Source organism: Pelodiscus sinensis, chromosome 2, assembly GCF_052426305.1.
Source record: "Pelodiscus sinensis isolate ZL-2025 chromosome 2, ASM5242630v1, whole genome shotgun sequence".
NCBI lineage: Eukaryota > Metazoa > Chordata > Testudines > Trionychidae > Pelodiscus > Pelodiscus sinensis.
The window spans coordinates 149,277,090-149,289,938 of NC_143053.1; the positions used below are offsets into that span (position 1 = coordinate 149,277,090).

The following is a 12,849-nucleotide window of genomic DNA, read 5'->3' on the forward strand; positions in this document are numbered from 1 at the left end:
AAAATTTTCTGGAGCCCATTGAATGAACTCCTTCAGGAATTAAGGACCATCACAAATCTCCAACTGCTACTCCAAGTGCAAGATGCCTTTTGTTGAGCTTGCTTTCTCTAACATAAATACAAAGCAGTGTATATATTTCTAGAATAAAATTCCAATACTTCATTATTATACATCTGCAAATAATGTGTACTTACAGATTTGTAGTGACTTTTTCTAAAACTGCTTGAATTTTTGCTATGTTACGTACAGTATTGTTATCTTTTTAACCTGTGATGTTTAAAATCTTTGAGATGCATTTTTCAATGTTGGAACATAAACCTGAAATAGAGATTTATAACCTTTTTCTTTTTACAGGTGTCCTGGCTTTTGAATCCAGCAAGAAGTGAAATAACAAGTCTAGATAGTGGAAATATAGATGACATTTTAAGTAAGTACTTTGAAACTTCTTGTCTTTGCATGTGTCTGCAACTGTTCTTTACTTGTGTGTAAAATGGGTTATTGTCAGAGTAATGTTTGTACGGAGAGCTTTAATAATTGCTATAAAAGTAGATATTGAATATTACACTTTTATCAGTGTTTTTGCCCAAATTGATTCTCTGAACTAAAGGATTACTTTGAAAATTATTTTGATATTGTTTAAATTAAGGGGTTAAGTGGCTAAGAAAAAACTTGGTGTCTGAAATGAATGCATTATTAGAGAAGGTGGGAAGATTTTATGTAACAAAAATCTGTCAATAAAATGTTTGGGAGAGCTCACCATGCAGCTGAAACCTGCTGATAGATCCTAATACTTTTTATTTCTGTAAGTGGTACCCAGACACCACAATAATTCATCCAATTAATAAACACAGACAAATTGACAAATCACTTATTGCTGCCTTACTGTATTTGGTTTATGCGATAACATGTATGTTCCTTGCCTGAACAGTCTTCATCTAGAACCTAATAAATACCCTGTTTGCCTAAGGCCAAACTTTGCCTTTGCCTTGCGTGACTACATTTTTCTGTATACTTGAAACAGGTAAAGGAAAATAGTTTTTAGTACTAAAAATTAGAGCTGTAAAACTAACATATTTATATGGGCCTGCAGGATTGTTGCAAGCAGTGACTATATGATTGTGAATGTGCCAGTCTTATTTTGTATATCTTAAGTGATATTTAAGATCTGATGGTGGAAATGGTGTAAGCTGTTTTCCAAGGACATTAGTCATTTTTTCCGGATAAACATTTTAAAAACTCATTTTCTTAATTTCATCCTATTGCCCTTCACAATGGCTTCTTTGGGCCACTTTCAATTTCTATGTCTTCTGTGAATGTTCTTTAGCTTCTTTAACATCACATTGAGGAGTGTGTCCAAGATTAGAAAAAATCTTAAACAGCTCTGGATCTCAAACCTATCTCTGAAGTACACCATAGACTTTTTGGCTCCCCACCCTCTTCTGTTCATACTCCCGGGGAGAATTGTTGACCAAAAAAACATTAAAATAGTGTATGCACATTTTTTAAATTCTGCATATTATATTTGTCAAAAAACAAAGTATCACATCATCCACAACTATTTCTGATTTGGGGATAATTTATATCCGGGATGGGGAACATTTTTTGGGTCAGGGGTTGCTGACCCACAGAAAAATCAATCCGGGGCTGCACAAAAGCGAGAATCAAAAAAACCCGAACAAAGAAAACACAAAAAATCTCACTAAATGGCCCCACAGAGAGAAGCCCCTCACACACCAGAGGCAAGGGGTGCCTAGACTTATAGAAGGTTCAGTGTGTGGAAGTGGGCTTGGGGTGTGAGATCTGAGCGGGATGGAGGGTGCAAGGTCTGGGTGATGGGGGGCACTTACCTGGAACAACTCCCCAGGGTGGCACATGGTTCTGTGTTCCTCAGTGCTCCTATTGTTCACAATCACAGCCAATGGAAGCAACAGGGAGAATAGCCTCCAGGCAGCACTTCGCTATGTAGCTGGGGGAAGGGGGAGCAGCAGCGCATGGAGCTGCTTTTTCCCCTCACCAGCCAGGGCCCATGGGTCAAATCCAGCTCTGGCTGGCCTGACTCTGGCCTGTGAGGCTCAGGGCTCCTCCCATCACAGTGGGGAGCCCGGGGTGTGTATGGAGCTGTCGTTCCAGTGCAGGCTCCCCAATGCTGGGGGAGATCCTCAAGCTGTAGGGGCCTGAATCCTGCCTCTGGGCCTTAATACCTTCAAGTCAGTAGCACTGCTGTAGGCACCTGTATGGCCTTAAAATATGCCAATATTTTTGTGGCTGATCTAGAACAATGTTATCTCAGCTCCCATCCCCTAGCCACTCCTCTACTTAGGCTACATTGAAGATGGTCACACAAATATCACGCTATTCTGGAAACCTACTGACTGCTGTCCTTACCTACATGAGTCTAGCTTCCATCCAGGATACATCACATGCTCCATTCATTGTCCACAGGCAAGCCCTAAGACAATGGTTCCCAACCTTTTTTGTACCTTGCAGCAAACTCATTCAAAGACTTTTGGCAGACCGATATAGAAACATTTGCATATTGTAACAATGAATTTACTTGCATATTCATTATGGTAATTAATTTTAAGCTGTCATGTGTTATTTTACATTGCATCATTATACACCCAGTAAGGGAACCAGGGAAGATGGAGAAGAAAGGGGAGAGGAGTGTGAGCAAAATGGGGGGGGGGAAATCAAGCCAGGGAGAGTTTGGGCTGAAAGTGGCGGGCCACTGATTCTAGCTCAGAGGGCTTCTCCCACCTTGTTCCCTCACCCCAGCATCCTGGGTAGTGGCAGCCCTGCCAGAGGGTTCCTGAACCAGCCCACAAGGCTCAACGCAGCTCCTGTGTGCGCGCTCTGGCTGGACTGGGAGCATTTGGAGGCCAGGTGGAGGCTCCTGCCAAGCAGGAAGGGAGGAAGGAGTCACCAAGCAAGACCAGCATGGGAAGGAGGAGAACAGTCTAAGGGGCAGCTGGTTCCTTGGTCTCTCCTCCCGTATGAGAAGTGGGGCAGGAGACTGGCTTGGGGGTTGCCCAGAAGCTTCTCCTCTAGCTGTAGCTGCCCTCTGTGGCGCTGGCCCCGGCCACTGGAACAGCCGCCCTCCACGTGGCCGCAGCAGCTGGGGCTGCTTTTGCAGCTGCTGGAGCTGGAACCAGGGCCACGATGAAGCTGCCCCTCTAGGGAAGCAGGGAAGTATCCTGGCCCCGTTCCTTCCGCCTGAGACCCTGCCCCTTCCACTCCTGGTATAACTGATCACTGCAGAAAAGACAAGCCACAGACATATGTTGATTTCTGTAGGTGTACACATATATAACAAAAAAATAGGAAACATCCTCCCCTCCCGCCCCTGCAAAGTTGAAGTACCAGTGCTGGCTTCCTGCTGGGGAGAGGGAGAGAGAGCCCCGAGGCTCCCTGCCCAATCCAGCTTGTGGGGAAGAAGTGGCTGTTCATGCTGCCACTTCCCTGCTGCCCCTCCCCTGGCTGGGGGGACCAGCAGCACAGGGGCATGCTTTCTGGAGACTTTTCCCACTGCTCAGCACTGCAGTGAGTGAGGGGGTTAGGGGTGCAGGGTCTTGCTGGGGTGGGGGGTGTGAGGCTGGAGTGCAAGCGCAGGCTTCCAGTGCAGCCCCAGCTCCTTCACTCACCACCCAGCCCCCTCATCCACTGCCCTGCTGAGACCCTGCACCCTCAGCCCCCTCACCCACTCCTTCCGCTGAGACCCCTCACCCGCAGCCCCCTCACTCACCACTCTGCCAAGCAGCGGGAAAAGGCTTCAGGAAGAGTGTCCCTTCGCTGCTGTTTCTCCAGCCAGAAGATGGGGAAGGGAAGCAGCAGCGCACACAGCCACTTCATCCCCACAAGCTCCCTCAATCATCCCTTCCACTGAGACCTTGCACTCCCAGCCTGCTCCCTCCCCGCTGGCCAGTCACCTACCCTCGCAGGGGGGAGGGGGGGTTGGCGAGTGTGACTCTTGTGCTCTCTGGCCTTGAAAGCCACCAGAAAGAGGAGGATTGGTGAGCGTAGTGAGCAGGGGGCGCAGTCTCTTAGTAATTAAACAAAAAGGAAACCTAGAGAACAGATTCCTTTAGGTGGAGTATTGAGGAAGCATCTGCAGTGCCCTAGACAAGTTACAGTTATAGCTTCCCGGGGTGCATGAGTAGGAATATATAATATTGGGTTAGGGATTTCCTGCTTACCTGAAAGGCTAGGAAAGTGTCAATCTGTTGTCATCACCTTCCATGGTAGGTTGATATGCCCTAATGGCCAGGTTATTGTTTCTGGTTTCTGCTGCAATTGCCAGGCCTCGATACCAACTCCATTTCTCTTCCTCAGCCCCCTAAGTAGCTGGCAATAAAGTGATGAGAGGAGCAAGCAGCCGAGATGTAAAAGAACAAGTCAACAGTGAAGGGGCTTCTTTGCCAATCATTTCTTTCTGTCTTGCACTCCTGACCTTTTTTATAAGTCCAGGATTTTCCGCAGCATGCACCACTAAAATTAAACCTGGTGTGACTGCTGATGATAATAGTTCTCTTCCCTTGTGGGTATCAGGGATTTTAAACTGGAGGCCACTGTGCTTTTAAAATCTCCTCCCTAATATATAGTTCTTCATAGTTTCCACATCCACTGAGGGCACCACCTCAGCCCTTTCTTTTGGTCTTAAAAAATTTCATGTGGCAACAGACTAGACCTTTCTTTCCTCCAAAAAATAAACAACAAATCAAAACTATCACTGAGACCTAAAGAGCCTCCCACATTCATTCACATGTAGTACTAATATTGGTGGACAGTATTGCAAGTATGATCCTCTCAGCCTAAAACCCCCATGGGCCTAAGTGCTTCTGTCTGAAAAAGATAACAGGATACAAATCTGTTTCATGGGTCTTTAGTCCTTCAGATCTAATGCTGAGGTAGATTAGTTACCAGCTGTATTAGTGATACAGTGGGAAACTTGATGCAAAACTGAAATGGTTCAGAGTTATTAGAAATGTCAATTTATAATTTCAACTCTTGCTAGACACTATATAAAGCAGGGCAAGGATACCTCTTGCGGGCCAGATCCAGCCTGCCAAGCCACTGGATCCAGCCCAGACACCCTGCTGGCTCTCTTAGACACACAGCAGCCACTGATGTAAGCAGAGGACTGCTCTATGTGCCTCTCTGCTCTGGAGGGAGGGGGAAGCTTCGTGTGATCTCCCTGCTGCCAGCTCAATCCCCAGCTCTTATCGGCCAGTTATTTCTGGCCCGTTGGAACTGACCCCAGCAAATCTCTCAGCTCTTATTGGGCAGAAACAACCAGCCAATAGGAGCTAACAGACTGGCCTGGGGAATGGTTGCAGTTCAAGCCTTTCCCCTTCTTGGAGCTGAAAGTCACATGGAGGGAGCAGCCTACATTTTTAAGTGGTCTGGTACTGCAGCAGGCAGGGAGCCCAGCCTGCATTGAGGGTGCTGCAGGGCTGCTGGCCGGGAGACTCTTAGGTAAGCACCTCTTGGCCACAGCCTGCCTCTGGCACCCCAACTTCCTCCCCCAGGACACCATCCAAACTCTCCGCACTCCCCTGCCCCAAGTCACAATTCCCTCCCAGACCTCCCACCCCGATGTAAAGGAATACAGAATGTGTGGCATGTTGAAGCAGTCCCTGAAGTACAACACGAGAAAATACTTGAATAAGTGCAGTGTGCTGAGATGAGGGCTGTAGCTGCCTGCAGTTCCATCAGCGATCTGCATGACTCCCAACTAGCCCTATCTGGAGTTAGACACCCACATTCTGCCCTCCTTCCTATTCCACTTTGATAGCAGATCTTTTTCAGAGTGTGTTTGAGCTACTCACCTCCAGATCATCTCCTCATGTTCAGGTGCAGTATTGCAGGGATTCTAGCTTTTATGATTCCTCAGTAATCTGTCACTGTAAGGTCACTGCTCAGTCCATTCCCCTTCTGGGGTTAATAGAAAAGGCCAAAATATAAAAAACTCAAACTCTAATTGCCTTCAAGACTGTCTTCCAGCCTCTGTCTGGAGCTAGACATTCTTGGCTTTTTTATTCCAGTGGTTCTCAAACTTTTTGGCCCGTGGGGCACCCCGCTCAACGCAAACCTTTCCACAGCCCACCAGCCAACCACTCACAATGACAAAATAGGTGCAGGTGGGTGGGAGGGTGCACGAGTGGGCTGGAGGTGGAGGATCTTGGTGTATGAGGGGGATAGGTGTAAGGGTCTGGGCATAAGGAGGATGGGGAGCACTTACCTGGCTCCATGCCCCCCCCTTTCCCTGCTGCTCCCTAGCACTGCCTCCTGCTTTTCCCCTCGGCTGGAATTCCAGCCAAAGGGAGCAGCAGGAAAACCTCCAGGAGAGTGGTTTTCTGCGCTACTGTTTCCCCAACTGGGGAAAGAGCCACTTTCTGCCCCTGCAAACTGAATTCAGCCTGTGACTCTCCTCCCTCTCCCTCCCGGAGGCTGGGGCTTGTGGAAAAAGTATATGTTCATGTAAGTAAAAACTGTATCATGAAGCAGACACAGAATGGTTTCACAGACAAATTAGAGTTTCATAGACAGCCTTAGTTCTGACATTTCCTAAATCTTTTTGAGTGCTCAACTTTGCAACCTAAATATTAAATGTTCTTGTCATTTTGCATGTGTATGTGTGTGCCTTTGTGTTTAATTTAACATCGCTCATCACAGTTCGTCCTCTGGTTTGGAGCAACCTGAGATGTCCTGAAACCTGTCATTTTTGTCTGTCATAGATGCTAAATGTCATTGTTTTTTGTTTTTTGCTTAATTTTTGTCTTGTTCACAAAGAACTTCACTTTAATAGTCTAAATATAGCTCGTTGACATTGTAAATACACTTGACATAATGGCACCCCCTTCCCTTTTTCGTCTCATATAAACTGTAACCATTTATAACAGTGTTTCAGTTGTCTCATCCCATTCACTTAAATGTGTAACAGCCACTAGATTGTACTCTCCATAATTTGGAAATACGTGTTCTTGTTACTTGTACATACTCTGCCCCAGTAGTCGCTGATTTAAGTGCTGCAACAAATGTTTGCATCACAACATGACATTGTTTTGTGTTTTTTTTTCCAGACAATGCTGATGTTGCTTTAGTTAATTTTTATGCTGATTGGTAAGTGTCAAAAGCTTTTCTCTTTCATGCTAAAATCTCTCCATGTTCGATATTGTCCTGGTCTATCCTAGCAAGTCTTACCATTCTAATCAAAGATACAATACTTCTCATTTTTCAAAACAGTTCTTATGGTTTTTAATATTAAAAACACTTAACATGTATGCAATGCCTTCATCAAGACATCTGCCAGGGAAAAATGTAGTCTGATGATAGAGAATTAGCAGTAAGTACATAATCAGTATTGCCATAACTTCTACATAAAGTTGTTCTATAAGGGGAAAAAATCCATTCAGTTTTCAAGCTCTTTTCTAATGAATGAGTCTGAAAGATGTTATTTCTCTTTCTCCTTCCCAACTCCAAACATAAAAAAGATTCGAGAATGTTACAATAGAAAATCAAGTCTTGTCTACTCTGGAAGATTATGAAAGGAAAAAATTAGTGATATTATGACATTGTGAGAGTCAAGAGGCTGAAACTTGAACAGTTGAGAAGGATAGGCATTTTTTGATAGACTGGTTAAAACTTTGTAAAACACTCAAATGAATACGTTAAGTATTTTTCTGATTTAACTAATACTAGGAAATCTAATTTGATAGACCTCCCTTAAATATTACACACTAATTTTTAAAAAGAACCCTCTTTATACAATAAATTAAGAGGTTTTTCTGCTCTATTCTTGATCTTTATAGCGTTTTTCATCATTTTAGAAATGTACTGACTCCTGTGAAATTAACAACCAGAAAAGTAATATAAAAATATAGACAATTACAATAGAAAAATAAATCAATTTTTCTGTTACAGCTTTCAGTTTTAACTGTTGTTTGTAACTATGGTAGGTACATTATTTTCTGAAGTTTTGTGAGACAAGATGTCTCTTCAACTTCAGTGACTAATATTCATTTAAGGGAGAAGATATGTATTTTTAAAATTAAAACATCCTTATTCCTTCACTTAAAGTTTGAGCACTAACAATATGTATCCTGAGGAATCAGAGGTTTTTCAGGAAGATTAAACTTGACATTCCTAAGATAAAAATCAAGCAGAAGACAGAACATCCGATTTTCAGAGTTCCTTCATGTGGTATAGGTATACATCCAAAAACGTGGATGTACGGCAAAACAACTTAAAGCAGGGATTTTTTTTTTCTGCGTCTGACTTCCATTTGCCCAAATTTTTTTTGTGACTTAAGAGCAGGGAATGAGAGGACTTAGAAAGGTCAACAATGTTACTGCGGAACTGATGTATATTGGGGCAACTTACAGAGGGGATGCCCTCTATTTGAGAAGGAAACTAAAGCAGGTTGTTTTTTTTTTTTTAAAATCCTTTTCAGATTTTACTTAATTCATTCAACTGCTCTCAAGTGATAATAATTATATTTGAAATTGATCTGAAAAATTAAGTTCTCATCTTTTCTATATAAGTTGCCATAAGATTTTAATTTAAATCAGTTTTAAAAAACAATTTATTTAAACCAACAGAAACATCTTTATGCACCCACTTAAAGTATGTCTATGCTACAGAACCTGTATGGCGGCACAGCTTGTTCAACGTAGTCTGGGAGGGTATGTCTACACTACGAGATAAGGTTGAATCTAATACGGATTTCCTACCACCCAACTTTGTGAGGTCAAAGGTCTGTCCTCACTGCAGGGAAGAAGCAAATGTAGTCTGAAGTAGTGAGTCCACATTAGGGAGCCTACTGTTGACTCAGAGAGTGAGGTACCATGGAGCAGCTTTGCATTCTGGGCTATGCTCACTTTGCATTCTGGGGTATGCTCCAAAACACTGCAGCGGGTGGCTAGAGGAGCTCATGTCACTAGGTCCCATAAGGCACTCATCTAGTCCCTCCCCACATGCATGAGATAAAGGGGAGGCAGTGTGCTCACGCCTTTTGGTGCCCTGATAGCCCTCATGGATGCCATAGGAGAGCGAGCATGGAGCCCGGTTTGCAGGAAAGCACTATCATGCTCAGGGCTTGCCGAGCAGCGGCAAGCCTCACTCGCCAGCCACGCGGTTCTGTACTCTGTGCATGCGCAGATTGTTCTGCACCGGCTCTTCCGGGGTATAATCTACTTGCCATAGGTGAGTAGATTACATTGTTTGTCGAGCCCTGGTCATGCTCATCGGTAGTGTGGTGCGCCTAATGGTACTATACTTCAAGAACGTTTGTATGTTGCTCCACCAGGAAGAGGATGAGGACACAACTCGGTGTGGCATGGAGGTGCTGCTCAGGCAACGCTTGAAGCTCATGCTGGGGCACCTGCCAGTCAATGCTCTGGACACAGTGCAACGCCATTTGTGGCGACAATCTCAGATTTGTGGGGACCGCATTGTGATGCAGACATTTGACAATCAGCAGTGGATGCAGAGTTTCCACATGTGGAAAGTCACATTCTTAGAACTGTGTGAATGGCTTTCGCCTGCCTTGAAGTGCCAGAATACCCAAATGAGACCCACTCCCAGGGAGAGTGCTGATAGGTTCCTCTCCTTCTTCATGCAGGTTGCCATGCTTGATATCACACCAAATGAGCGGGAGTAGATGTTGACTGAATATGGCCAGGAATTTGGGCCATATGCTACACTGCTTTGTGGTTCAGTAACACCAGACCACTTATTGGTGGTTTGCATTGGAAGGTGTCCTACCGTGGAGGACATAAGACTGGCCTCCTCAAAAAACTTGAGAGAGGATTAAAGAGTTCCTATGTGAGAGCTTCATGGAATTGTGCAGACAAAAGTCCCGCTTCATCTGCAGACACATGAATAAGCTGTTCTGGCTCCCCTGTGCTGTGTGTAGGAATAGAGCGTACCTCTCACCCCATTGCCTTAATCCACTTGTAGTTAAAGTTTGTGAACTCAGCAGAAATGCTTTCCCCTGTGTTGGTACTGGATTGGGAGACATCCTGAGAGGAGGGGATTGGCTCCATCATCAAGAACAGGTCCTGGCTCTTATTGATCGGTGGCTGGCTAGTCTCCACCTCCTTCTCCTTCCTTCTGCTCCTCCACCACTGTATCCTCCAGGATGATGCCAGGCTTGTCTTGGTCAGACTCCACGATCACAGTGGGGATGCTAGCTGCCCCCCCCAAAAAATGTTGTCCAGCTGGTCGTAGATGCAGCATGTGTGGGTGTTGGACCGGACCGTCCACTCTCCTCCTTTGCCTTATGGTAGGACTGGCACAGTTCCTTAATTTTAACTTGGCACTGCTGGGAATACTCGTTAGCTCCCATTCAGCTTGCAGTACTGCTGCAAATCTTGGCATTCCACTTGCTGGTTCAGAGCTCATTGAGGATGGCTTCATCTCCCACACCTCAACAAAGTCCAAGATCTCTTGGACACTCAATGCTGGCACTCTGCTGCACCCATGGGAACTGGAGCCCATCGGAGCAGAAGTCCTCAAAGTCATCGAGCTGTTGGTTGGATTGTTGGAAGTCATCTCCACATGTGTCGCAGAGTACTGCTTGCTCATGAATGGGCTCTCAATGCTGGTCACACAGTGAAGGCCCTTTTACTGTTCCTGAACCTTTTTGTAGCTCAGCAGGAGAGCAGAGGAGGTGCAAGGAAGCTGCGTGAGTCTTCCAGGAGACCAATAACATTGAGTTCCTGGCAATGCTGCATCTACACTACATAAATTCAACCATGCAAGATCAGGAATAGCGTTACTCCTTGTGAAAAGCAAGTGTGCAGAAATTGACTCCCTTGAGGTTGATGCCACAGGCATGGTAGTGTGGACACATCACTTAGAAAATCAACTGTATGGGGCTAAAGTCAATGTAGAGTCCTAGTATAGGCCAGGGCTTAGTCTAGTCATAGTCCCCTAGTATAGGAAGGAACTCTCTCTGACTATGTAGGAGCACCACCTCTCTGAGGAACATTAGCTGTATTGACAGAAGTTATTTTCCATTGACATAGCTCCATCTACAATAGGGAATTTCTGGCATAGCTCTGTTGGCCAGGGATATGATTTTTTTTCACACCTCTGACCAGTGGAGTATGCCAATCTAAGGGTACACTACAAAGTTAAGTCTACACTACAAAGTTAATTCGAACTAACAGGTGTTAGTTCGAATTAACTTTAATGGGCGCAACACATAGAAACCGCTAGTTCGAACTTAATTTGAACTAGCGGAGCGCTTAATTCGAACTAGGTAAACCTCATTCTACGAGGACTAACGCCTAGTTCGAATTAAGGGCTGTGTGGCCACTTAATTCGAACAAGTGGGAGGCTAGCCCTCCCCAGCTTGCCCTGGTGGCCACTCTGGGCACCACCAGGAAAACTCTTCTGCCCCCCTCCTGGCCCCGGAGCCCTTAAAGGGGCACGGTCTGGCTACGGTGCCCGTGCCAGGTGCAAGCCTACCAGCACCCAGCCAGCAGACCCTGCACCTGGCACGGCATGAGCCAGCCACCCGCTGCCACCCAGCCCTCTGCCTCTTCCCCAGGACCAGGCTGGCCGCTCCCAGGAGCCTGCCCGGGGCTGCAAGAGGCTGGCGCCCGCCTGGTCTAGTGCGGAGATCGTGGACCTCATCAAGGTTTGGGGGGAAGCCTCCAACGTCCACGACCTCCACACTAGGCACAGGAAAGTAGCTGTCTAGGGCAGGATAGCTGCCAGCCTGGCCACCCAGGAGCAGGTTTGCATGAAAATCAAGGTGGTCCAGTGAGACCCCCGACCCTGAGCTTAGAACATAAGAATGGCCGTACTGGGTCAGACCAAAGATCCATCTAGCCCAGTAGCCTGTCTGCCGACCGTGGCCAACACTAGGTACCCTGGAGGGGATGGACCGAAGACAATGACCAAGTCATTTGTTTTGTTGTATCCATCTTCAGCTTTCCACAAACAGAGGCCAGGGACACCATTTCTACCCCCTGGCTAATAGCACTCCATGGACCCAACCTCCATGAATTTATCTAACTTCTCTTTAAACTCTGTTCTAGTTGTAGCCTTCACAGCCTCCTGCAGCAAGGAGTTCCACAGGTTGACTCTTTGCTTTGTGAAGAAGAACTTTCTGTTGTTAGTTTGAAGCCTGCTACCCATTAATTTCATTTGGTGTCCTCTAGTCCTTTTATTATGGGAACTAATGAAGAACTTTTCTTTATGCACCCTCTCCACACCACTCATGATTTTATAGACCTCTATCATATCCCCCCTCAGTCTCCTCTTTTCTAAGCTGAAAAGTCCCAGTGTCCTTAGCCTGTCTTCATATGGGACCTGTTCCAAACCCCTGATCATTTTAGTTGCCCTTTTCTGAACCTTTTCCAAGGCCAAAATATCTTTTCTGGGATGAGGAGATCACATCCTGTACACAGTACTGAAAATATGGCGTACCATAGTTTGATACTTCCCCTCCTCCTTCTTCCCCTGGCTTCCCCCTTCCAGCTTCCTCCTCCCAGGTTTCCTCCTCCCCTCCCCCACCCTCTCTCTTCCCCCTCCCACCTCCTTTCCCAGTCTCCCTGAGTTTTGTTCAATAAAGAGAGTTTCTATTTTTGAACACACGTGTCCTTTATTTTGTACATCAAGAAGGGGTAAGTGGAAGGAGGTGAGGGAGGAATGGGGTACGAGCCCCCGATGGGGAGGACTGGGGTGGCCCTGCAGCCCCCCAATTGCCCCCCCCCCCGATGGCAGCCTGCGGGAAGTGGAGCTGGGCTGATGGCCGAGTGCTGTGATGTGCCGAGTGTGGGCATTCAGGGCACTCCAAGCCAGGACTGCTTTGCTGTCCCTCATCGAGTTAGACAGGCG

General features: G+C 46.0%; 1 protein-coding gene across 1 annotated transcript in view; it reads left to right on the forward strand.

Annotated features, from left to right (window-relative positions):
- ERP44 (endoplasmic reticulum protein 44) overlaps window positions 1–12,849 on the forward strand; it is a 113,995-nt gene that overhangs the window by 28,410 nt on the left and 72,736 nt on the right. The window contains exons 2-3 of the mRNA XM_075921597.2: window positions 355–427; window positions 7,080–7,119. Of these exons, the coding sequence (XP_075777712.2) occupies window positions 355–427; window positions 7,080–7,119 (113 nt within the window). The remainder of the gene's footprint in view (window positions 1–354; window positions 428–7,079; window positions 7,120–12,849) is intronic.